The 27,728-nt window shown below is 43.5% G+C and overlaps 1 protein-coding gene across 4 annotated transcripts in view; it reads left to right on the top strand.

The window, feature by feature from the left end:
- The window catches only part of LOC145405374 (inactive phospholipase C-like protein 1), a 454,317-nt gene that overhangs the window by 319,895 nt on the left and 106,694 nt on the right, over positions 1–27,728 (top strand). For all 4 annotated transcript variants that reach the window (XM_080276781.1, XM_080276782.1, XM_080276779.1 and 1 more), the window contains exon 3: positions 12,084–12,233. In XM_080276781.1, coding sequence (XP_080132907.1) covers positions 12,084–12,233 — 150 coding nt within the window. The remainder of the gene's footprint in view (positions 1–12,083; positions 12,234–27,728) is intronic.

The raw sequence follows: 27,728 nt of genomic DNA on the forward strand, positions 1-27,728 counted from the left end.
TCATGGAAAGAATTGTGGTGGTCTCATGGAAGAAATTGTTGTGGTCTCATGGAAGGAATTGTGGTGGTCTCAGAGGAAATTGTTGCATAAATTTAAACTATGAAGGAAAGGCCTTTGATTGGGTTAGCCTGTGTCCCTTCAGAGTTTAGACGTTCGAGAAAGTTTATCGATGTGGTGTATTGACGTGGAAGGGCAATATGGCGCCGGTACACCCATTCCCTCCCTTCCCTTTTCTCCCTTTCTTTCCTTTCCCTCCCTCACCATCCCTTCCTTTTCCCTCTCCTCTTCCCTGCCATTTCCTTAACTCCCCTCCCCCATCATTTCTCTTTCGTTTCCCATTCCCTCTCTTCTCCTTGCTCTTCTTTCCCCTCCCTTCCCTTCCCTTCCCTCCTCCTTCCCCTTCACATCCCCTCCCCTCCCCTCCCCTCTCCTTCCCTTCCCTTCCTTTCCCTTCCTTTCGCATCACTTCCCTTCCCCCTTCCTCCCCCTCCTCTTCCCCTCCCCTCCCCATCCTCTCCCCTTCCCCTTCCCTTCCCCTTCCCTTTCCTTCTTCCCCTTCCCCTTCCCCTCCCCCTTCCCTCCCTTTCCCTTTCCTTCCCACCCTTCCCTTGGTCGTCCTGGGAGTTGACCCCTTCGTTAGCCGCTCCAGAAATACACACGTCCTTAACCCCCTCACTCCGATGACCTAGTTTGTATTTCAGCCTGACTATTTTCAGAGGGTTTTAGTCCGCGTAGTGTGGATTTTCAGACCCGAGTTCATTAGACAAGCGCTTTCCTGTACGCCTAATAAAATCGTCTGGAGGCAGCAGGAATAAAAAAAATACATGTTCCCCAGGATTAGTGGGTTTAACATGGCCGCCCCGGATGTGACGTCAACAAACACCAAAGATGGCCGCCGCCTCTGATGTGGCTTCTGCAACTATGGCGGGCTGAAGTGAGCATGGACGGCCTCTTCTTATTAAATTTATATCACGGGCTTCGTCACGCTTTTAGAATCGAACATAGGAGAGTGTTATAAGTTCTGTGGGAGATTTCATAATACCTCATCCATAGCGACTTATTCTGCATATTACCCGCCAGTGTCATCTTGTGTGTTATTGATGCAGTGCCGATATTAAACGATTAAGAAAACATAGAAGAGGTGGGTAAGGTGTAATGTGTAAATTAAATCGCTAAGGAAGAGGAGTTACGAAGAATCCCACACCACCAAGAGTTGGATCGTGTGACTCGCTGTATTTAGATGAAGAAGAAAACTCGTGCCATAATTAACCTGTCATCTAACCCACGTGTGTGAGAAAATGATAGAATAGAGGAAGGTTCTCCCCCCCCCCACACACACACATCACACTATCCGGCAAAAAACGACAAGAAAAAGGTAGAGCGACACCATGTTTGTTAGAACAAGTTACCCATATCTGGAAAACAATCTTCTGTACTTCTGTGGAGTTGTCAGAGAAACATCTCAAACCTTTTTACTTTCCAGAAGAATTATGCTATCGTCGATGGTGCTGTGATGGAGGCTTACAGGGTTTGTTAGGTGCCATTATTCCGATGCACTATAAGTAAAGAATTGATTGGCATGTTATTTCGAAGTTTTGGGTGAATTCTTTAGAAATGAAGTATTTGAGAAACAAAAGATCAGCCATTAGTATTATCCATCGATCTGTCTATCATTTAGTCATTTTCTGCCCCATCAGAACAGTAAGGGCCCAGGGCTAGGTTGCTCAGTCCTAACAATTAAGGCTAGTGTGACCAGCCTCACTCTTCCCTGAGCGGCATAATGTGAGCTGTAACATTAACATCCAACGTAGTAAACAGTTTCCAGGGTCATGGTAAAATATTTGTGTTGCTGTTATTGTCAGAAGAAATCAGTTTGGACCCTAACCTAATGGCAGTGAAAATATGTCGCCTTAAGGTTGTCTCGAAAATTCCAGATTTCTTGGGATGCAGCCACACTTGCTCCAAACGTGTGATTGGCAAGATGAAACGAAGCACAGGGTTAGAGCTGCTGCAATATCCAAGTCTGAACGTTTGACGGTCCCCTGAGCTTCGTTTCCTCTTGTCGATGACATGTTTGGAACAAGCGTGACTTTACCCTGAGAACAGCAGAGGAAAGTCATGCATTCTATTTACTCCTTCGGTGTCAGGACAACATACACAATGTGGCCTGTAAATAGCAGTTCACCAGAAGCTTGTGTCATGTCCTTTTTATTGCGGAGACGGCTCACTCATGTGGGTGTGAACGTGGCGGAGTGAGTAAGTAACGAGTAAGTCATACAAGTTAGACTTTGATAACGCTGACTAAACCGTGCTTGTATAAGGGAGAGAGAGAGAGAGAGAGAGAGAGAGAGAGAGAGCAACCCTTGTTATGTGCTTCCTCATACATGCTGTTCATCCATCACATCCACGGTTCGTCAGTTTTTTTTTTTTTTTTTGGCTTCATCTATCACTCATCCACTTACCATAGCCAGCCATCAAATCCACATGCTCCCAGTCTAATCCACATGCTCTCAGTCTAATCCACATGCACCTAATCTAACCCACATGCTTCAAACCTAATCCATATGCTCCTAATCCAGCAGCACGCCATTTCATCTTGTGCAGTAAATTACGAAAGTTCGCCTACTATTTCACTGCACTAACACTAAGGAAATGTCGGTCACTTTCCATCCAGAAGCGTAAGATCAAACAGAATCATCTACGGTATGGACAGAGGAACATATCATGCCTCTCTCAGCTTAAGAATATTAGCCACCAAGAGGAAGGTGACGAGTAGAAGAGGTAAAATGTAAGATGAAAATCTCCCCCAGACTGTAACTCGTCCATCAGGGAAAAGTGACGAGTAAAAGATGTGAAATATTAGGCGAACTTTTGTCTCACTCCATACACCACCCCACCTCCCCTCCCTGAATCATAACGTGGACAATTCTGTGCTTATTGCATTCTTCATTCGCCTTTTTGTCGCTTTAGTTTTCCAGTCCCTTTTTCCAGCCACCGTTTCAGCGTTTGTGTGTGTGTGTGTGTGTGTGTGTGTGTGTGTGTGTGTGTGTGTGTGTGTGTGTGTGTGTGTGTGTGTGTGATGAGATTGAGGTCTCATCTCGGACAGTGTCGGGTCATTGACTGGCGTTTGTCGGGTGGTTATGGGGTACAGGGAGGGAGGAGGAAGAGGAGAGGAGAAGAAAGAGAGCAGGACATTGAAGGAAATGGGAAGGAGAGGGAAAAGGGAGGGGAAATATGGAAGAAAGGCGAAAGAGGGAGGGGAAAGGAAAGGGAGGAAGGAGAGAAGGGAAGTGGCATTGAATGGAGGGGAATGAGGAGGGAGACAGGAAGGGAAGGAGCGTTAGGAGGGGGAAGGGTAGAATCCCTGAACCTCGGATTTTCTGTGCACGCCACTGTGTAAACGATTTTATTAACCTGAGGGGAGGGGGACTTTTTAAAAAACTTGAAGGATTATACATAAGCTTCACTGATCCCTTCAGTACGAGGGAGCCTTAATCCCATAAGAGGTGGCCATAAACAAATCGCTTCCATGTTGCCTTGTCCTCTACCAATTGGCTGCCCTCCCTCCAACTGATACATCCCTCTCCCATAAATCCCTCCACTCCATGGCTTCATCCCATCCTCGGTCTCCCTAACCCCCTGTCCTTCATTCACATTCACTCTTCGAGTCAGGCTTTCTTTCTCCGTCGTCTCCACATGGCCAAACTAGCTCAGAGTGTTGCTCTTAACGTTTCCAGTCACATCCTTATTAGTACCACAACGCTTCTTCATTTCCTCATTTATATGTGTCTCCATGAAATCCCACATGTTCCTCTCGAATAACTCATTTCCACGGCTTTCCTTCTTGAATTGTGTTTTTCCAACAGAATCCAAGCTTCAGTTCCGTACGTTAAAATGTGGATCACAATAATGTCATACAGTGAATTTTTTTCCACCATAATCACTTCCCTGTTCCTAATCATTGACATCAGTGAAGAGCCTACTAAATTGAACAAAACCTTTCCAAGATTGCAAAACTAAGCTAAACTCATACGCAGGCTAGTAAATGGGATAGGAACCTTTTTAATGCATTTCAGCTTCTCCATGTGGGCTTCTTTCATAACTTGGGATCTATCGCGCGTTCTTGCGGTGAGCAGTACAGAGCTCAACCACTTAAAAGGCAAGGCAATGAAAGGAGAAGGTGAGAAGTGTTGGAGGTAACGGTGTTGGAGATCGGGAGGATGGAGGATGGAGATAAAGGGGAGAAGAGTGTTGAAAGATAGGGTGAAGGAAAGAAGGGGAAAATGAAGGGAGGAAAGGAAGTGAGAAGGAGAAGAGGAAGAAGAGAAGGGGTGAAGGGAGGATATAAGGAAATAAAGATAAAATTGGAGGAGAATGGAGCAAGGCGATTTAAATGGAAGGAAGTGTTAGAAGAAGTGATAAAGGAGGAATATTCTCTCTTTCTCTCTCTCTCTCTCTCTCTCTCTCTCTCTCTCTCACTGCTCACATGAAAGACACAAAATATTGAACAGGACAAGACAAGGAAATAAAATTGTGTGTGTTTGCGTGTGTGTGTGTGTGTGTGTGTGTGTGTGTGTGTGTGTGTGTGTGTGTGTGTGTGAGAGAGAGAGAGAGAGAGAGAGAGAGAGAGAGAGAGAGAGAGAGAGAGAAGCCAACGTATGAAGGGAGGAAAGGAATAGCGGATGAGGAAGAGGAGGAGAGGAGGAAGTCGAGAAAATACCGTTAGATATCAAGAGGAAAGGCGAGGAGGGAGGGAGGGAGGAAGGGCCTTGGAGGAGAAGAAGGGAAGAAAAGGAAGAGGGGAGAAGGAGGAGAGAGAGAGAGAGAGAGAGAGCCGTTTAGGTGGTGGAAGAGGGAGGGGGGAGTGGGGGCATAGGGAAGTGAAGTGGGGTGAGAGAGAGAGCGAGAGAGAGAGAGAGAGGGGTGGGGGACATGAAGGTAGGGAGAAAGGGAAAGTCGTGGAGGTGATGGAGGGGGAAGGAAGGGAGGTGAGAGGGGAGGATAGGGGGAGGGGAGGGGAAAGGAGAGGAAGAGGGAGGAAAAATGATGATGATGAAGGGGTGAATGAGGACGGAAGAGGGGAGGAGAGGAGTGGGGTGAGTGGGAGGAAGGTGAAGGGGAGGAAGGTGAGGGGGTGGAGGGTGATGAGTGAGAAAGCCTCCTTCCTTTTATCAGGGATGTAATTAAAATAACAGCGTCCTAATAACTTCCGGGATACAATAGTAATAGTTGTAGTAGTAGTGACAGTAGTGGTAATAATAGTAGTAGTAGCAGTACTGGTAGTGGTAGTAGTTGTAGTAGCAGTAGTAGTAGTGTAGTGGTGATAATGGTGGTAGTAGTAGTAGAAGTTGTTTTTGTTGTAACTTGGTCTAATTTTTTGCCCTCTTGCAGCTTATTCCACTTAGTTCATTGGCACAAAAAGACAGTATTTCGAATCATCATCCTTTTCAATACACTTCTTCGTGACTAGCGCCGTATTGTATTATTAATCCAGCATTACAACCCAGCATTCAAGATGGAGGGATGGAAAATTTTGGCGAAGTTTGAGTAAATGAGGAAATGTATTAATAATTGGTGTAGGAGGAGATGAGTAATTGTCTTAATAAGGTAGGGGTATTATTAGTAGTTGAGGGATAATAGTAATCAATATAGAAGATTAAGAATGATAACTTGGGCACTCTTTAGGACACATGCTATACTGTACAGAGACAATTATCAGGCCAAAGTTTGACAAATATATAGCAGAAAAACCGAACCCTCTGAAACACGCACTTGGGAAGATAAGTAGTTTTTACTGTATTTCGCCAGGTGTAAATTTTCCTCATAGGGAACCGGGAAGATAGTCGTTTCTGTGACTGTACTTCCGCCTCGTTTAATCTGTAGTGAATAATATCTAATAATATGATACTTGTATTAACACTTTCTGGCTCCTATGATTCACTCTCGCCTGGATAATTGTCTGACGTTAGCGGGTATAAAAGAAAAAAAAAAAGAGTTGTCCGGGTCATAAAAGTAGTATTGTAAACTTAAGAACTGTGTAAAATAATTCGGAAAGGAAAGAGTGTTGATGAGACGTGAAAATAGTGCTACGGAAATTAATCAAATCGTCAGATGATCGCCAGAATTAAATCTAACAACAGAAAAGAAAAAAGAAAGATAATCGTCGTCAAGCGGCCAATGCGGGGAATCCAGAATTATTAAAGAAAGAGAGAAAGAAAGGAAGGAAGAAAAAGATGTTCGTAGTCAAGAGCTTCACTGGGGCGGGGAATGTCTGATTTACCTCGTCCGTCTTATAGCTTTTTTTTTTTTTTTCTTCAACACCGCCAGACGATTTCACTCGGCTGAAGGGACATTTTTCGAAGGGGGGGGGGTTAGATTTAGCTTTCACTGTTAGAAAGCCTTCCTGAGTTGTCATCGTTTTGGTAGTAGTCAAAAATCTGAAAAGGTCTTCGTTGTAATGGGCTTCACTCCTTTCTACCTCGACGTATTTTATTATGCTCAAGAGAGACTTTTACAGGAACTAGATATACCGTTGCTCTCATTACTCCTTTCTCTCCTAGGGCCTGGGAGAGACACCCTGGGGCCCTGGTGCTAGGAACCTTACGGGCCCCCCCAACCTCCAGCTGTGTTGACGCCTAACCCCTTCTTTTCAAAACCCCTCTTATTAACTGGAAATCGTCTGCATGTGGCTGAAATAGTGATACGTCGTTGGACTGAGTGATTGATTCTTTCAGTTCAATGAGGTTTATTTAGTTAGTTTTAGCTATCTACAGAGCGTTTTGTGAAGCCTGGAGGAGACTTTTCGGACTAGAGGAGGAAGATATAGCTTTTATTAACAACTCTGCTACTAAGGGGCCCTCCTTAGCTGAATAAAGTAGTAGCAGTAGTAGTAGCAGCAGCAGTAGTAGCAGCAGTAGTAGTAGCAACAGCAGCAGCAGAAGTTGTAGTAATGACAGCAGTAATAGTAGCTGGCAGCTGTAATCCCACGTTCATCTACATGTGAACCCAAAGGACAGTCGGCCAAAATTATCCTTCTCCTGCAGTCCATGATCCACCTTTTGGGGGATAGGAAGTTGAGGCGGCGGATAGACCCATTGTTACTGATGCCACAACTTAAAAGCGTCCCTCTCCAGCAAGAATAAGTGGGAAAATACGTCACAGGGCTGGCAGGAGTTAAGGAGGGCTGAGTGGAGTGGATTGGAGTGAGGTGGAGTTGAGAGGAGCGTGGTGGAATCTTCAGAAGTTTACGGGACGCGAGTTTTGCTCACAATGAACCCAGTCACCAAACTTCCTCTGCCTCCCACCTTGAGTTTTTGAGATATTTGGCACACGGGCAAACACAACATTATTTTCGCCAGAGTTTTTGGTTTGTGTGGATGGATTGTGGCGAAAACCTTAATTCGGAATCTCGTTCTGTTGCTAAAAATCCCTCCTGACTTCCCAGTTAAGTGATTGGACAGCTAGGAAAAAAAATTGTTTACTGTTTCACCTCTTCTGCATCTGACTTTACTCTGATTGATGGTATAGCCAGAAAAAATCGTGTTCCATATCACCTCTGTTTCTCAATTTCCTTCGGTTGATAATTTTATGAAGCTGTGAGCGGCTTGATATTATTTTTCTGCCCATAGATGGCTTCCTCTGATATGATGGGTCAGTGAGGAAACTGACGAACTTGACCTGGGAACAGATGTGATGGAAGAGTAGATGAACTTTTGTCCCTGACTGTGCAAGTGAAAATTCATAGTATCACTTTTGGTTGATCCTGTGGTCCGTCTTCTAGGTGGCTTTGTGTATCCCGTAACACATATTTCTTAGCTATTCATTCTGCATATAACACCTCAGTATCCTCTTGCATGTCACTGATGCAAGTTATGTCGATATTAAAACGATGTAAAAAGCATACAAGAGGATGTTAAGGTGTAATATGGAAAATAAATCGCTAAGGAATAGATGCTGCGAAGTTTCCTATGCCATTTCGAATACCGCTGGGGCCGGAATGATACTGTAACCCCCTCACTAACAGCCGTATTCTCGACACCTTAGGAAGCTTATTATATCTGTTTTACTCGAACCTGGCCTAAAAGTTCTCAGTGTCCGTCTTTACCACTGAGCCATAACAAAAAATTAGCACTAGAATATGGTGCTGGTCACGAAGAAGCGCTGTGGAGGGAGCGTAGATTTGTAATGTTGTCCTTTTCTGCCACTGAGCAACATGAAATCTCTCTCTCTCTCTCTCTCTCTCTCTCTCTCTCTCTCTCTCTCCTCAGCAAGAATAAAAAAAATCACATCATGGAACTGAAAGAAGAAAGCTGAAATAAAGCCCTTCAATCCAGTCCTTGGTGCCTTGCTTTACAATGTGACGCTGGTCCGCCTTTCCCGGGAGAATCTAATCACGTTTATATAATCTTATTCGGGGCGTGAATTTTGTGGTGCTAAGCCTTTCAACCTTAGGAAGGCTTGTCTGGGTTATTTCTTGACACTGCCAGACGATTTTATTCAGCTTAGGGGAGATTTGCTCCTATACATTGACGTCTCTCTCATCGTAATCTGAGCAGAGAGATTTTTTTTTTACGGCCTGTGATGGACATGTTAGTGAGGAGGTTATACAAAGCTATGTCTAACACCTGGTTCGAAAATTCTCTCTTATACTTAATTACGTCGATTAAAGGTAGTATAAATGGCCTAAGATACATGTCATTGTAGTGAGTGGGTTAATGAAGGTTGTATCCAGTAACCCTTGCAGTTCGACAAACCTTCCTAAAGTTGAAATTAATCGCCTGGAAATAACAAGACTAAATCGAGTGAATAAGTAAACAAATAGATAATAATAATAATAATAATCCAGCCAGCCAGCCATCATCTAATCCTACGTTGCCCCATGAGGAGCGTAGGAGCCCGGGGCTAGGCAAGTTGGTCCTGGCATTTAAGATGAGAGTGACCAGCCTCACTCATCCCTGAGTGGCATTACGTGAGCAGTAAACCCCAACCAGCCCCTGGATATAAACCTTCACCGGCTCAATCCGATTGGAGCACCGGTATTATCCACTAAACCACCAGGCGCCAATAATAATAATAATAATAATAATAGATAAATAAATAAATACGCCTTCGAACAGCACGGGCTAATAATCTCCTTTACATCATTATAGTCTGGATATCAAAGTTTTATTAATTTACTGTGGCCCCGAAAATGTGCCTTTGAATTAGTATTAAATTTTCGTCGTTTGATCCTGCTTTGTATTGTGCTTTATTTTTGTTGATTTAGGAAGTTCATTAATTTTTCTCCCATTCAGACTTATGTGTATTATGGTGCAGTTAGTATTCTCTCGTACCTTGAGTCGGCTTGTGGTCATTTGAAGAGAAGGGGGAATGAGAGACTGACTGGGAGAGTTTACGTGAGTGGGATGAAAGGAAAAGGACAGGGGGAAGACTGAAGATGGGGCGAAGGGTTGGGGAGGGCAGTAGTTTTGATGGAGAAGTTTAAGAGTGAGAAAGGTGTGAGAAGGAAAATGGTAAATGAGAGGTTCATCGGGAGAGTATATGTGAATGAGATTAAAGGGGGACAGGAAAGTGGAGGTCGAAGGCGAGATGAAGGGTTGGGATGGAGAAGCGTATGAGTGAAAGGGGTGCGAGTTGGAGAGATGGCAGCCTGATGGTGGAGGACAGGGATACATGGAGATCTTTTTTGGCCACCCCTTCCGGGATTGAAATATCTTGCTGTAGACTGAAAGAAGGAAATGTTATGCAGATTTGTTCGTGTTTAAAATTATATAAAATGGATACAAGTGAATATTTAGGTACTGTAAGCAGATAAGTCGAGGAAGAAGAGGTGGTCTGAAGGACTGAAACCCAACTACAATGCAGTACAGTCCATTATCATAGACCGCCCCTACCTACCTACCTCACCTCGTCTCCATACACACACACACACACACACACACACACACACACACACGTGATTTTTATTCAGTGTTCATGGGTTTCAGTGTGTGCATGTACGGTTGATGTCTGAGATCATTTTTATAAGAGAAAAGGTAATATGAAATGTGATCAAGTGCTTCGGCGGAAACTTTTTTCTTTTTCTTTCGGAAAGGTTACCACTAAACACAAATGTTAACTAGCTTGGATCTCTACAAAATAATAATCAAGAGAAATTTCCCTAAGAAACACACTACCACTGTATACTTCAGGGTAAAGGTAATTTTTTGGTGAATAAAATTTCACTTCTCTGTGTGTGTGTGTGTGTGTGTGTGTGTGTGTGTGTGTGTGTGTGTGTGTGTGTGTGTGTGTGTGTGTGTGTTTACCAAAGGTTTTCTTGTTCAAAGTATTATTGCATTTTACGGCTTACGTCAGGCCCTATTAATCTGTGTCTGATCTGCTAAGTTTTATGTGGCGGGTGATCCAATTAGTGAAGGCAGTGAAGCATGAGGTTGTTGGTGGTGGTGTGGTGCATGACCTTCACTTTACACACCTCATGTCTCTTCCTGACCTGCCGCTACAAAGGCTCTTCTACCTTGCCTCATCACTTTACTTGTCCCCTCTCTCTCTCTCTCTCTCTCTCTCTCTCTCTCTCTCTCTCTCTCTCTCTCTCTGTTATATATATACCCTCTAAATATATATATATATATGCAGGTATGAAATAGGTGATTTTTGTGAAATGATTAATGTAAAAAATAACGATAGTCAGCCCAAATTGCTTATTTCAGAAATACCTGAGGCTGCACCACTAACTTCACGTTCTGGGGGAAAGGAAAAGAGAAAAATACCAAGGCGCGTTCTGGGACGTAAAGCAGACGACCAGATAGGAAATTCACGTCACGGGTTCCTGACTTTGACGAAAATTAATTCAGGTTAAACGAAATTAGCGGACCGAGTTTTACGGAATAAGTGATTGCCCTTGGCTGGAGCAGGAAACAGTCTGATTATTTGAATTTAGTTTAAACAAACTTAATGATCATCCAGAAGACCCACCGACATGTCATAAAAACATCGCCGATAATATCATTACACTGGCCCAGATTGTAGGAGGAGTGCTGAGCCCCTAGGAAAGGACTTTCGTGTCTACGGCCAAAGGCGGACAGAATGAAAAATGAATTAATTAAATATAAAAAAGTAAGTATATGTGGGGAGAATATACCAAGATGTTTTGAAATAGTGTGGTCATATAGAGAGAATAGGTAATGAGGGGATGATGACGATGTGCTGATCTGAGGCAGAGGGGGTTGGAGGTATGGAGCATGTTTTTTCCCGTGTTCTGATGCCGCCCTAATGTAGTTGGTAATAGGATGCATGTAGTATATCTGTATCTATCTGTCTATCTATCTATCTGTCTATGCATACTTATGGTACATATAGTTATAATACCGGTATATTTGTATGTATGTATGTATGTATGTATGTACAAATTTTTAACATTTAATAAACGGGAATAGGATAGAAAGAGTTAATTCAAAGTAAAGTAGGTAACGCGATTAGCATGTGATAAAGAGAGGCAGGAAAGTTGCAGATATCGCCTACTTGTACAACTTTCCAAAATACGGAAAAAAAAGGAAACATTTTTTTCCGGACGCTCCCCTAGTAGCGAGCATGTAGATAAATGCATAAATTAGGTAAAGTACGATTATTTATGCCAGGAGTGGTTATTATGCAGAATTGATCCTGTTTTAGGGAAGATTCTAAATGTAGTTGTAATTCTTCTGTTTGAACAGTTCACTGCAATATGATGAAAAGACGCATAGGCTGTTGGGATAATGTGTGAGGTGTTGTGGTGCAGCGTATGAATGTTATTATTACGCCTTGGTGCTATGTTACAACGTACAGTTACAATTAAAACACTTGTGATGTTGTGTTGCAGCTTACTGATGTTATGATAGAGAACATGTGTTATGATGGTGATGTTACGGTATTGTATTGCAGGGTAATGTGTGTGGTGTGTTGTGACGTACTGCTGTTGTGATATTAACGATATGATAGTATGCTGTACTGGTAGTATTGTATTTAATGTGTGTGTGTGTGTGTGTGTGTGTGTGTGTGTGTGTGTGTGTGTGTGTCATGGTGTTAACGTTTATGGTGTTGTGTTGCAGCATACGACTGTCTGCAGTACATGATGGAGGGGTCAAGCATGGTGAAGCTTCGTGCCAACAGTCGCCAGTACCACCGATTCTTCAGACTCCTGGACGACCTCTCCGCCATACGCTGGACCCCAACCACCAAGAAGTCTAGCAAGGCGCAGCGTGAGTTGATCCGACCTTCTTCGTCAGTATTTATTTATTTTAATTTTTCGTTTTAGGTTCTTTATTTACCCTGCAGTACACGCCCCAACCCTCTAGGGAACATTATCATTTGACAGCCAAATACCAAAAGGGACATGAGAGCAAAGGGAGATATTGATACAAACATGGGGCAAGTCATTTTCATTTGGAGCAGTATATCTGTCTTTTGCTTCGGGGGCTGTTTTTTTTTTTTTAGTTCTCCCTTAGTTTTTCTTTCTGTATGTCCTTCTGTCTGTCTGTCTGTCTGTCTGTCTGTCTGTCTTTCTTTCTTTCTTTCTTTCTTTCCAGTATTAGTTCATGTTTTTCAGGATTTTTTTCGTCTCATTCCCCCATTTCCAACGAGCTCTCACGAGTGGACCCTCTACCGTACCCTACACATTCAGTAAAATGAAACACGCTAGTAAAATTAAGAGTCGCCATTTTTCCAGGTAATAGTCAACATACATCCTCGTGTTACGTGTGCGACAGTGTTATTCCCTGTTGAAGCTGCAAGTAACGTTAAGCCAAATGAAAAGTTAGAGCAGCTGAACACATTCATATGGGTTTTTATGCTGATATTGCAAAGGATGTTAGGAAAATTACTGTGGAGTTCTTTGTGTAAATACGAAAAAGCGTGTCCTTTCATCACATGTAGAAAAAGAAGCAAATCGGCTCACAACGAACACACGAGTTTCATTTTATGTGAAGGGAAATAAAATGCTTAGCAGTAATATTATTCTGTAAGTATTGTAATATCTGTAAGTGCTACGACATTTATCAGTCTTGAACATCATCTTTAACTCGACATGAAGGATACGTAATATTAATAAGAAACAGTCATCACTCACTGACAGTTCATTACTCACCAAGAAAATCGTTACTCGTTTATTACCGCAGTGCAATTTCTTAATGAACGCTAAGTAATCACGGGGTTCTCTTTAAGCCCCCACTATAATAAATGCATCACTGATATTATTTCTACGGTACGACAAGGCATGCGGTTTTTTTTTTCTTTTTTTTTTAATTACCACACAATCATCTCACCAGCTTTTATATTTAATTTTGCTATGGAAGTTAACGGTGCATAACAGTGAATGAACCTGTGTACTGTTTGCAAAAATTAACAGTCAGACACATGTTCTTCACAGTCAGACACATGTTCTCCAACGAAACTATAATGGTTGTTCTCTGATTTTTGGTGAGAGAGTGAGAGAGAGAGAGAGAGAGAGAGAGAGAGAGAGAGAGAGAGGGAGAGAGAGATTTAATTCCCATGCCCCTTGAAATTCTTTTGTGGACTCATGTGGACCCCCTAGTGGGAGCGTGGGTATGAAGTATATGAAAGAGGGTCCACCATACATAAATAAATGATAAACTCTCGATGCTTTTTCTTGTGAGGTGGAGCCAGGGTTTTGGTGACTTGAATGGCGTGTGGATGAGTGTCTTGCCCATTTCACTAGGCATGCTATTTGGTGTGACAGCTCTCCTGCCTTCATGCTGTCTCTCTCTTCCTGGGAGCCTACCTCATCCTGGCTCACAGCTAGGAGTTAGAGCTGGGATGATGATGATGATGATGATGATATGAGGAGGAGGAGGAGGAGGAAGGTAATGATGATGATGTTTTTATATATCTACATTTTTTGAGGGTTTATTACAGTGATGATGATGATGATGATTCTGTTTTCGAGTTGTTTTTCAGTCTGTCATCATCAGGACTAATTACAATACCTAATCACGGCAGCGTAACGACCATTATCAATATTAGGCTTTCCGAGTAATTAACCTGTTTTCCAGAACTCCATGTTATCAAGCGTTTGTTCATGATTCCTCCTCGGTCTTGTTCGTGATTCCTTGCACTTGTTCATGATTCATTTGCTTTTGTTCATGATTCTTTGCACTTGTTCATGATTTTTCTGTTTTGTTCATGATTCTTTGCACTTGTTCATGATTCTTTTGCTTTTGTTCATGATTCTTTGCACTTGTTCATGATTTTTCTGTTTTGTTCATGATTCTTTGCACTTGTTCATGATTCCTTGCACTTATTCACGATTCTTTGGTTTTGTTCATGATTCCTTCTCCGTCTTGTTCGTGATTCCATCCTCTTGTTCGTGAGTTCTTGCACTTGTTCGTGATTCTTTACACTTATTCATGATTCCTAAGTCTTATGCGTGATTCCTAGGTCTTGTTCATGATTCCTTGCACTTGCTTGTGATTTCTTGCGCTTATTTGTGATTCTGTGCACTTTTTCATGATTCCTTGGTTTTGTTTGTGATTCTTTGCACTTGTTCATGATTCCTCTTTCCGATATCACATTCTTGTTCATAATTCTTACTTGATACTCATGATTCATAGTTCTGATTACTTGTTCATGATTCATTATTCAGTATTCATTGTTCATGATTCTCTTTTCCTGTTATTGAGAATCTGTTCGTTTTCATGATTCCTGTTCTTTCTTCATGATTCCTCGTCCTTGGTTATGGTTTCGCTTTGTTCATGATTCACCGTTTTGTTCATGATTCCTTGTTCCTGATTCCTAGTTCTTGTTCATGGATCTTTGTTCTTGTTATATTTCCTCATTCTTATTCAGAGTTCTTCATTCATTCTTCCTTATTCTTATTCATTCTTCCTCATTCTCATTCACAATTCCTCATTCTTACTCATTATTCCTCATTCATTCTTCCTCATTCTTATTCATAATTCCTCATTCTTCTTCGTTTCCTTATTCTTATTCATAATTCCTCATTCATTCTTCCTCATTCTTATTAATAATCCCTCATTCATAATTACTCATAATTCCTCATTCTTATTCATACTTCCTCATTCATAATTCCTCACTCTTATTCATAATTCCTCATTCTTATTCATAATTCATCATTCCTCTTCATGATTTCTCGATCTTATTCATAATTCGTTCTTCTTATGCATAATTCCTCACACTTGTTATTCAGTTCTATCCTAAACTGTCTTGTTATTCATTTTGGCTTGGGATATTTATTTATTTATTTATTTATTCGTACTTTTCCAGACGCTTTCATTCAGCAGACGTGAAAGGGTTTAGAAAAATATATAGCCCTTTCAGTATGATGTCCTCTCTCTCTCTCTCTCTCTCTCTCTCACACACACACACACACACACACACACACACACACACACACACACACTCCATTCTTCCCTGTCTCCCCCTCCCCTCCCCACCCCGTCACTCTTCCCTGACACGTTTCTGCCCTCTCAGTTCCTAACCTCCCCCACCCTTCCCACTCTCTCATCCCTTTTTCCTTCCCCATTCCTTCCTGCTTTCTTCCTCTCTCCTCCCTCTTCCCTTCCCGCTCTCTCCCCTCTTTTTTCCTTCCCTTCCCTTTCCCACTCTCTCTCCTTCCTTTCTCCTTCCCTTCCCTTTCCCATTCTCTTTCTTCCTCCCCCTCTCCTCGTCCCTCTTCTTCTCTCCCCGCCTCTGGTATCCTATCGTCTCTTATCCCCCTCTCTGCATTTACCCTTCCATCTTCTCTTTTATTTTCCATCCCCTCCTTCCTCTGCCCACTAAGCCTCTTCCCTACCTTTCCCCTTTTCCTTCTTCGTTTATCAGCCACTCCTCCTCCCCCAATTTCCCTCCCTAATGCTTTTCTCCTCCCCTCTCTCCCTACCTGGTCCTCTCCCCTTCACTCCCTACTCCCTCTTGTTTCCTCCCTACAGCTCTTCTACCCCTCTCCTCCTTCTCCCTTCCCCCTCCCACTTACCTCCTTCTCCCCTTCCCCTCACCCTCCCCCTCCCCCTCCCCCTCCTCTTCCCCCTCCCCCTCCTCCTCCTCTTCCCCCTCCCCCTCCCCATCCCACCTCCACGTCTCCCTCCCTCTCCCCCTCCAGTGTGATCCCCCCTTCGTCACTCTGCTAAAGAATGCTCACCCTCACTCTTATTACACAGGCATTCTCGCTTGCTTTAAACAGGCTAGAGAGAGAGAGAGAGAGAGAGAGAGAGCGATGGAAGGGGGGCACGAAAGAAGAGAGAAATAGATCTGAGAGACAAAAAGAGAATGTGAACAAGAGAGAGAGAGAGAGAGAGAGGGAGACAGACAGACAGAGACAGAGAGAATTGAAGGAAAAAGGTGGATGAAGGAAGAAGAGAGCAGAGAGAGTTGAGTGAGGGAAGGAATGGAAAAAGAAGAAGGAACGCAAGCAGAGATGGACCAATGTTAGATCTATGAGGGACAGTCAGAACAAAAAAAACAGTATATTATAATTAACCTCTTCACTACTCTAACCTATTTATATTTTCTTTTTATCTTACAACTTGTTTTATGTCTTCGTTTTTCCAATTAACTTTTTTTCCAACTAAAGACAATTTTCGAACTGGGGGTGAAACTCTATGAAGCCTTGTTAATCCCTGCACGAGAGTTCCTTCGAAACTTAAATAAAACTGTTAAGGAAGAATCAAGAATAAAGTAGATGTCTTAGTGGTAAAGTGAAGGTCATAGTAGTAAATGGATTAAAGGCGAAATGAGGATGGAGAGAGGAAGAAAGGACAGAGAGAGAGAGAGCGTCTGAGAGCAATGCCGTGAAGAGAGGTGGGTACACTGCGAGGGAGAGACAGACAGACAGACACAGACAGAAAGACAGACAGGTAGACAGGCAGACAGGCAGACAGACAGACAGAAACAGATAGATAGATAGATAGAGAGAGAGAGAGAGAGAGAGAGAGAGAGAGAGAGAGAGAAATCTGGGGAGGAATGAAGAGGGAGATGGGAGGGAAATTCTTCAGAGAGAAAGAGGGAGAGAGGAAGGGACGGGAGAGAGGGGAGAGGGGAGGCGAAAGTTAAAGAGGAGCGTTGGAGAGAGAGAGAGAGAGAGAGAGGGGGGGGAGGAAGGGGGGGAAGGGGAGAGAGGGGACGAGGAGGGGAGGGGAGGGTAAGAAAGAGGTGGGAGAGAAAGGGAGGGAGGGAAGTGGAGGGAAGGGTGCAGCTGGGAAGGAGAGGTGGAAAGGATGGAAGAGAGGAAGGCGGTGGTGGCAGAGAGAGAGAGAGAGAGAGAGAGAGAAAAATTAAGAAAATGTGGATGGAGGAAGATAGATTTGAGATTTTAAAAAACTCTTCACAGCAGCAGCAATAACAACAACGGCACCAATAACAACAACAACAACAACAACAACAAAGAAGAGACGCGTACAATAGCCTCTCTCTCTCTCTCTCTCTCTCTCTCTCTGTTTCCTTGGCGAGGTGCCCACCAGCCACTCACTCGATGTAGTGCAACCATCAGGCGACACTACACTGAATGATAAGCCAGTTTCCTTTAACCCACGAGACCATTTACTTCGTTGGGTCGTAACCATATAACCAGATGGATAATTCGTAGTACAGTGGGATAAGGCGTTTCAGCTGAGTTGGGACCCTAAGGGCTTCACTCCGAGGGTTGGTTGGGGTTTCCTGCTCCCATAACGCTACTCAGGGGCGCGCGAGGCTTTCACCATTGCCTTAAATGCCGGGAATGGGTAACCTAGCTCCGGTCACCTACGCCATTGATGGGGCGAGAAGGGATTGGATGAGAGAGAGAGAGAGAGAGAGAGACTTGCTTTCTTTTCGCGTATCTTATCTCCTCTCACCACCCTCTTTTCTTCCTCTCTACTCTCTTCCATTTCTTCATCCGCCTGCCTCCCGTTTCCATTTCCTTCTGTCACTTTCTGCCCTTTCTTCTTCCCTTTCTTTCATTCCCTCCTCTTCCTGTTCTTCCCCCCCCCTCCTTTCTATCTTTGTCTCCTTCCCTCTTCCTTTGTCTTTTGCTTCCTTTCCTCTTCCCATTTTCTTTCATCCTTCCAACCTCTCCTTTCGTCTTCCATTTTCTCCTTTTCCTTCTCCCAGTCTTTCCGTCTCTCTCCCTTTCTCCCATTCGTTTCTCCCATTCCTCCTGTCCTCCCCCTCCTTTCCTTGCCTCCTCCCTTTTTCATCTTCCTTTTCTATCCTTCCTTCCTTCTTCTTAACATTCACCCTTTTCTCTCGATCTCTTCTCAGTTCCTCTTTTTTCCATATGTTTTGCATTCTTTCTGTGTCTTGTCATTCACTTCTTGATCGTTCTTCTCTCTTTCCCTGCTCTCCCCTTCTTCCATTTCTCTCTTTTCCTCTCTTTTCTCATGCTTCTCGTCTCTTTGTTCTTTCTTCCTCCTCTTCCTGTCTTCTCATTCTTTGTTTTTCTCTCTTGTTATCCTTCGTCTGTATTATTTTTCTCATCCTTTCTTCTTTTTTCTATCCTGTAGCCCTTCTCTCTTCTCTTCCCTACACCTCCTGCCCCTTTTCTCTTCTCCTCTCTACCCTTCCCTCCTTCCTTCTCTCCCTTCCCTCCTTCCTTCTCTCCCTTCCCTCCTTCCTTCTCTCCCTTCCCTCCTTCCTCTCCTCCCACTCCTCCCTCCCCTCTTCCCTTCCACCCACGCCCCCCACTCTCTTATCTCTCTCACTCAGCTCCCCTTCTCACTCTCTTTTCCGCCCCTCCCCCATCATATTACATTCTCACCCCTCCTTCTCTCTTCCTCATTCTTGTGCTTTCACCTCTCTCTCTCTCTCTCTCTCTCTCTCTCTCTCTCTCTCTCTCTCTCTCTCTCTCTCTCTCTCTCTCGTATACATATACTACCTAACAACCTACCTACTCGTGCTTGCCTTCATGACTCAACCTGCCTGTTACCGTACCTGCCTACCTGCCTTCCTGCCTTCTGCCTGTGTGTTGCGTGTCTGCCCGTCTAACTGCCTTCCTCCCTGCCTTCCGTCTTGCTTTACTGCCTGTCTGCCTGCTTACCTAGCTGCCTACCTACCAACCTACTTCCCTGCTTTCCTGTCTCCTCACCGTGCCCTCATTCATGCGTGCCTGCCTACCATTCCTTTCACGGTGCCTGCCTGCCCTCCTCCCTTCCTTTCAGCCTTTTTCTCCGTCTGCCTGCCTGTCTGCCTTCCTACCAGCTTTCCTCACTGCCACCTCGACTTCCACATTGCCTACCTGCCTTCCTTCCTACCACCGTTCATCCCTACCTTCCTGTTTGCGTCTCTGCCTGACTATTTGCCTATCCCTCTGCCTCCCTGCTGCCTGCCTGCCTGCATAACATTGACCTTCCATGCTTCAGCTTAGCTTACCATCTTATCACTTCTCACGTTTGCTCCATTTCTCCCTGTCCTTTCCCCCCCTCCCATCCTTTTCCCTCTCCCTCCCTTTCTCTTTCCCTCTCCCTCTCTTGTCCACTCCCCTCCTCATTCCACTCCCCCTCACTTTTCTGTCCTCCCTCTCATTCCCTTCCCTTTCTTTTCCCTCTTCACTTTTTCTCCCTTTTTCTCTTCTTCCTCTCTTTCCTCACCCTTCTCCGTTTTTCACGGTTCTCCCTCTCACCCACCTCCCCTCACTTTTCACGTCTTTCCCACCCTCACTCACTCCATCGTCTCTCTCTCTCTCTCTCTCTCTCTCTCTCTCTCTTTCTCCCTCTCTCTCCCCCCTGCGTGCCTCCCTTTGCCTCTTAAGCGCCCTTTAGGGAGGCCTCGAGTGGGACTTAAGGCATATGAGCAGTCTTGGCCTCTCCCTCCCTCCCCCTCCGTTGTGGAAATGTGGTGGAGGTGTGGTAGTGTGATGGAGAGGTGTGGTAGTGTGATGGGGAGGTGTGGTAATGTGATGGAGAGGTGTGGTAGTGTGATGGGGAGGTGTGGTAGTGTGATGGAGAGGTGTGGTAGTGTGATGGTGAGGTGTGGTAGTGTGATGGAGAGGTGTGGTAGTGTGATGGAGAGGTGTGGTAGTGTGATGGGGAGGTGTGGTAGTGTGATGGAGAGGTATGGCGGTAACGTGAACCCAGTAGACTACAGACTGAAGCTGCCTCTCTCTCTTGTAATTCACCATCCTCCTTTCGGGGAAGAGGGAGAGAGATGAGAGATGTTCGTATAACCGAGAAGAGGAGTCGCGCGATTTTATCAGTTCCCCCACATCACTGCTTCCCTCCCTAGCACCACTCCCTCAGTATGATAACGTCAATATGAGGACCACTTTGACGAAAAAATTTATAAATAAGCTCGGACGACGTAGTCAAGTATGGCTACGTCGTCGGCGTGAGTCTGACTCGTCTCAGTGCTTGCCACGAGTCAGACTCACGCCGACGACGTAGCCATACTTGACTACGTCGTCCGAGCTATATTAAAATATCATAACGTCAAGACTAGCTAAGGCTAGTCCCCTGCTTTCCACCTGCAGTTTTTTCCCCTGGCGGGCCTTACACCCTAGGCCCGCTCCCACTCTGACTGTCAGGTGGGAAGATCTAACAACAACAAATCATCCCCTTTTTTAAAGTGTAGGTATTTGCGTTACTCTTTCTCATTTCACTCTGCTACTTCATTCCCCTTTCTCTTGTTATCATCACCTCTGCCGTAGTCATTGAATTTACTTTATCATTTTTTTTTTTAATATTTCGCCGCCATACATTCTCACATTTCACTAATCTCCAGCCATCTGTTAACCTCTTCATTTCAGTAATGTCAGTATATAACAGTCTTTGTTCCTGTCAGATAAATTTACGCAGGCTTCTCGTAGTGAATGGATGAAGAATATACAGAAACTAACCCACAACAAATATCACCATACGTCGGCTAACAATCAGGCAGGTAGAGAGAAGGAAAAGATGTAGCATACCTGAACAAACGTACGATATACATCAATACCAGATACACAGACTGATACAGCGCCTAAACACAACAAAAGCACTGACCTCGATTTAGAAATATATTTGCCCTTTCAGTCAGTGACACACACACACACACACACACACACACACACACACACACACACACACACACACACACACACACACACACACACACACACACACACACACACACTACGATGAGCTTCATTGCAGAATCATCGTCCGCTCTGACATCAGTAATACCTTTATTATTTCCAGCAGTGTTAGCACAATATAATGATACTCGTCCACTTCCCACTGATGATGAACTGTTGTGAGAGTAAATGAACACTTATCCACTTACTGGCAATTGCTAAACAGCGCTGCCAGTAAGACCAACGGCAGCGTGAATGAAACTGTAGTAAGTGTGAGTGTATAAGCAAATGGGCATCGACTACATTATAGTTCTCTTTGATATTTGAATGACAGAAAAAAGGTAATCGGCACAACATATTAAACAGGAAGTGAAATTAGAAAGTAAGAGCCTTCTCCCTTAAGATTCTTCTTCCATTGAATTTTCTCATCTGTTAAATGGCTAACAATTTGAGAAAGATGTTCATGTGGCACAGCATTCAATTGGATTTGCTAGCTGAATTTTGATGAGTAAGGAAGGTTCAGAGTCGCCAAAAAGATATCGGTAAAGCTCTCAGGAAAAAAGATAACCACAGCATTCGTTCTTTGACATTTCGTCGTTCTTGGTGGTACTAAGATAGTATTTAGGCATTGTGTTATTCTTGTTCTTAAAAGTAATAGTTGCAGACCAACCTTCATAAGTAGTCTCCCATGAGTTGAAAGTATTTGGAAGTAGCAAGAAAACAATGAAAAGGGATCATCCTACTGACTGAGCTAATGAATTTTCTAATTGTCTAATGCCATCACCACGAGGGTCCTAGTGCTGAGTAAAACGTGTGACATCAGCAATTGTGCCAAAAGACCACCTGTGATGACCCATGCCTCGGCAGTGAATGAACACAGGGCACAACTCGTAATGCACGCATCTGACATGTATACTAGCGGTTGGAGTGGTCGTATCCATACCGCCATGGGCTGCAAATCCCAAAAAACAAACTTTCGCGCCCGTCTGGAGACAGTGAAAATATCCTTTAAAAATATATCTCCCCAGTAGCATGAGTATAATGTTTAAGAAGTCACTTTGTTGAACGTGCAGTAAGCTGGGGTAAGTGAGAGAGGGACGGAAGAGAGATGAAAGCATAAGTAAAGTAAAAACGTTCTGGTAAGTGACCTAACTCGAGATTCTAGTGAGTGGACCTCACAGCCAAAAGGCATCACCCCGTCAGAGCCAGTCCGTGCTGCCAGGCTTTAAAAAGTTTACCTCTTTGCGCTGTTACCCCTACTTCCATGTACTGTACACACTGGTGTGGGCGATGTACTAGTGGTAGTGATGATGGTGGGGGTGGCTGTGAAGTTGGCTGTGGGAGATGTGATGTGGGGTGGTGGTGGTGGTGGTGGTGCTGGTGGGAGTTATGGTTTCGAGTGGTTATCGTGTGGCGATTGAGGTAGTTATGCCATGCTAGCGTAACATGGGCCATCTGGTCTACTGCAGTTGTCCTCTTCATATGTTCTGTTGTTCTAATTACTTTGGAAGTGTGTTTAATGTGCTGGAGATAACAGAAGTTATGAATGCCGTAGCAGCGGTGGACAGCAGCGGTCGATAGTGATAGTTGTGGTTGTAATTATAAGTAATGTATTTAACATTAGGGTGGTTCACATGGAATTGGCGTGGAACTGATGGCGGAGATGGAGGAAATTTAAGAGTTGTAGTAATGAATATACTATAGTAGTGGGATAGACTATGATTGATGAATAAGGTGCTATTGCCTTATATTACTAGTAGTAGTAGAAGTAGTAGTAGTAGTACCATCATCATCATCATCATCATCATCATCAGTATCGTTATTATTAAGAACTCCACATTTTGTGTAGTTCTTATTGATATTGTAGATATTCTTTCTTTGTTTTTTTTTCTTTTGTGGGAGGGGTGGGGGGAGGATCTAGAAGGTTGGCATTCCAAGACCTTTCGAGACAGAGACTTGAAATTTTCAGGAGTGATGTATTTTGGTTACGGGCTTCCTTTGGCAAAATTTCTTTTTTCCTGGCACTAGCGCCGCACTAGCACCCTCTATGCTTTTATTTTCTATTTTTTATCTTCTGCGCAGCAAAAACTGGTCAATCGATTGCTTTGCAGGTGTTCCAGTATGTAGTCGTCCGCATATACTAATGCACCTGGGTATTGATATTGATATCTAACAAATGCTTAAGATATTGAGGAAAATCACTATGGCCGCCTCATGCCTGAAATTGCTCAGTCGAAAAGTATTTGGCCGATTTTTACCAAACTCGGTGGAATTGTAGTGAGTTATGAGTGAACGTGATTCGCATAGTATGAATGACCTTGACCTTGATCTCAAGGTCACAGGTCAAAATCCGGAAAAAATTTCGAGTCATACCAGAAGTCCCTTAATGTTAGATCTACAATGATAACAAAAGTATTTTTATCTGGCATGTGAAGTTTTTTTTAATATTGCTTCAGTTGTTTCAGAATTTTAGTTATTATTATTATTATTATTATTATTATTATTATTATTATTATTATTATTATTGTCATTATTATTTCAAATTAGTATTTTTATTATCATTGTAGTAGTAGTAGTAGTAGTAGTAATAGTTTTTGACATTTTTGTGAGGGGAGAATGTCGTGGAGGAATATTGTGGATGTTGCTGTAGTGGTACCAGTGATCTCTGTAGTGATGGTCCTGGTGGTGGTAGTGATGGAGTGTTGTGCTTGAAGTGGGGACTGTTGTGGTGACATTGGTGATATTTGTAGTGGCGGATGGTGATGATGGTGCTACTGAGGAAGAGTTAAATAATTCGCACAACTGTAGGAGGATTCAGGGAGTTGTTTTATCTCTAATAAGCTGAAGACAATGATCTGGTGGTAACAATAACAGGGGGATTGGAGACTGCGGTATTGGGCTGGGTAATTTTATTCCCTAGAGGACGGGGAAACCATTCAAAAGCTGGGTATAATTGTCAGATGGTAGCAAGAAAAGTTACAGTATAGGATTCCACATACTGAGAGGGGTAAGGGGGACGAGGAATAGCAATCAAGGGAAAGCAATTCATACGGGAGATAGAATCAATTTGTTACTAACGTGCCGGCTGGTTTGGGTATCTGGTAGAGGAGGGGATTAGAGAAGGCGAAGGTGAAAGCTGTGGCAGGTGAGATTAATTAGGAACAGAGTAGTAGTGACTTTGGGTCAAAATAAATGGAGAGTTGTTATATAAGGTGAGATTAATAGAGGCAGGATATAAGTGACAGTGGTATGAAAATTACGATGTCAGGAAGTAGAATATATAAATGCAGGGAAATTGTATGTTCTGAGAGAGAGAGAGAGAGAGAGAGAGAGAGAGAGAGAGAGAGAGAGAGAGAGAGAGACTGAATGAATGTGTACTTGTTGATTTTTTAATAGTCATTCCCAGATATATAATACACAGTTTGCTCCCTCAGGCCCAGCAGCCTCCTTTCATGCAGTCACACACCTTCACATACCACCACATGGACACCAGTATTCACCATCCAACAAAATACATGCTGGAGGTGTCTCATACAGGACCGGTGCGACAGTATTAGCAGGGGTGTTCATATGGCATGTCGATGAGTCATGGCCAGGATTAATTAAGACCGCCTTTTGCAGTGTTAAAATTCCCAAACTCTTTCCTGTTGCAGCCTGGGACCAATTTCACGTCCTTTGGGTCCGCTATATGTGTATGTCTGCGTGGGTGTGAGTGTAGGGGGAGAGGGAATAATGTGGCAGTGGCAATTAACGTCCTGTTGTCATATTAAGTATCAAAAGCCACCCACGGGCAATACACTCCAACCATGTTTTTGCAGGATTAAAAATAATTTTGGCAGGATCGAGCAGCTAATCCTACGGTCCGGTTATCCTGTCCCAGAGCCATTACTGACGAGAGAGACGTGCCAGAGAAGGTCTAGGCTATTAGATATTTCAACAATTTGGGCAAGTGAATGAGTGAAATAAAAATGCTTAAACAAAACTGATCGCCATCATCGCGCTAACGGACCTGAGACTTCATCTCGTCATAAAACGTTAGGTATATGAAAGCAGCCTCTACTTTATTGCCATTCCTGTACATATAGTTCTGAGATGAAAATGACGGTAAGAATGTTTCGATGGATACCGAATGACAGTAAGCAATGTTGCAGTCAAGATATCCAACTGACAAATGATTGAGGAGACTACTTTGTTTTATAATGACCTACACAAACACTCTAATCACAGTTCTGTTACCCGTAGTGTATGGGTTGACAAAGACGGGCTCATTTTTTTAATAAACAATGAAAAGATACTGGATTTTCGCAGCAATACCGATCAGACTAGTATAGATGAATATTCATTTGTTTCTGTTACATCATTTCTGCTGTAATGTTTTTTTGCATGCAGTATAATTTAATACAACGTTTTGTCACCGCTGGCGTATCATCCCCGCCACATATTTGATACAGATGCGGTTTATTGGAAGCGTCGCTTTTTTTTCTCTCTCAAATCTTCTCAAAATGAGAAAATGTGGAGTATGAGTGCTGATCACATGACAGCAATGTTGTGTAATGTTATTGAACTAAGTGATGGTGTGTGTGTGTGTGTGTGTGTGTGTGTGTGTGTTTAATATATATATATATATATATATATATATATATATATATATATATATATATATATATATATATATATATATATATATTCATACTGTACATACATACATGCGGAAGATGAAATCCGGGTAGCTGTTGCGTAGCTTTGATAGAAAGGTAGGGCATGGTAGAGATATGGGTGGAAAAGGGATAGTGTAGAAAGAAGCGAAAATAGGCAGCATTACGCCCATTCCCATGCATTGTGTTAAAATGGTAGGACTGAAGGTATAGCGTGGGAGAGAAAGGGTGGCCTGCTGTGCATGTCATAGTATGGGAGAAAGTGGTGAGAAAACAATATATAGAAAAGCGATATGCAAAGACGGTTTGGCTAGGTGTGTGGTAGTAATTAGTGGTAGTAATATTAAGGTTGGAAAAGTAACAACCATCCAGCTAACACCTCTACCATTATTACTACCATGGAACCACCAGACTTTACCATAAGCACAGTTATTGCCAACCAGGCCGCCCTCCCATTTCCATTTGGGTAACGGTCATTTGTTAACTGCCACAGCCACCACCATCACCGCAGCTACCACAGTCATTAGCACCACAACGACGTCAAATACCACTGCCACAGCTATAGTTTTAGTTTTCACGAGTTCCTCCACAATCAAAACAATTTCCAACGCATCACCATAACTACCAGCACCACAGCTACCACATCAACCACCACCACAACTATTGGCACCACAGCTACCACAACTGCCAACACCATAGCCACCACAAATACTAGCACCATAACTACCACAACTACCACCACCATAACTACCACAACTACCACCACCACAACTACCACCATTGTACCCGGAACCTGACTCAGCCTTTTAGCTTGGTCTTTTGGCGTCAGTGTGAGTAAAGAGGGGAAGATAAGTTGGAGTCGTGGTGATGGAGGTGTTGGTGGTAATAGAGGAAAAGGAGGGGGAGGTGGTGGTGGGGGTAGCAGTGGTGGTGATGGTGGTGGTGGAGGTAGCAGTGGTGGTGATGGTGGTGATGGTACTAAAGGTGTTGCATGTGGTGGTGGTCATTGTAGTAGTGGTGATGATTATTAGAAGTGATGAAGGTGTGAAGTTGGTGATGGCGATGGTAGCAATGGTGGTGGTGGTGATGATGGTGGTGGTGGTGGTGGTGATGGTGATGCTGATGGCTAGTGACACTGAAGGTGGTGGTGGTAAAAAAAGGAAATGGTGGTGGTGCTTGTGGTGATGTTGGTGATGGTGGTGGTGGTGATACTATTAGAGGCGATTTGGGCAATGTTGGTAACCGGGGAAGTGCAGGTAATTGTGGAGGTGGTGGTGGTGGTGGTGGTGGTGGTGGTGATAGTAATGTTGGTTGTACTCACTGACTGGCAGTAGTAGTGGTGATGACGGCTGCGGTATTTGTGATGTTAGTAGAGGAAATGGAGATGATTATGGTGCTAATGGTGATGGTGGAAGTGATGGTGGTAAGGAATCTTGAACTATTACTGGATGTGATATTTGTGATGTTAGTTTAGGAAGTGGTGATAATTATGGTGCTAGTGGTGGTGGTGGCAGTGATGGTGGTAAGGAGTCTTGAACTATTACTGGATTATTTGGGCAGTTCACTAATGGAACGAAGGTAAACAAGACACAGTGAACGCTTGTCATTATTAACCTGTGCCGTGGAATAAAGGACCCAGTGTGCTAATCGCCAGCCTTTGTACAGAAAACAATAAACTCTGGACAAAGAAAGGTGCTTTACTTCAGATATAGCACGTGGTATTGGTCGTGAGGGTTGTGGTAGTGATGGTGATGGTATTGGTGGTGGTAATGGTGTGTGAGGGTTGTGATGGTGATGGTACAAGTGGTGGTAATGGTGTGACGAGAAATGGTGGCATGGTAATGAGTATAGTGTTGGTGACAGCGAAAGTGGAGATGGTGGAGGTATTGTTGTGGTGGTGTTTGTAATGCAGTGGTGGGTAGAGACATATTACAGTGGTAGACATGAGATGCTAAATGTTATTACAAGGAGACACCTGGCTGAACTGGAAAAAATCTTAATGTGACAACGAGGAACCAAGAGGGTGGCAGTGAGTATATGTCTTT

The sequence above is a fragment of the Coenobita brevimanus genome, chromosome 66 (genome assembly GCF_032717465.1).
Source record: "Coenobita brevimanus isolate Jiangsu-jjx chromosome 66, ASM3271746v2, whole genome shotgun sequence".
In the NCBI taxonomy this organism is placed as follows: domain Eukaryota; kingdom Metazoa; phylum Arthropoda; class Malacostraca; order Decapoda; family Coenobitidae; genus Coenobita; species Coenobita brevimanus.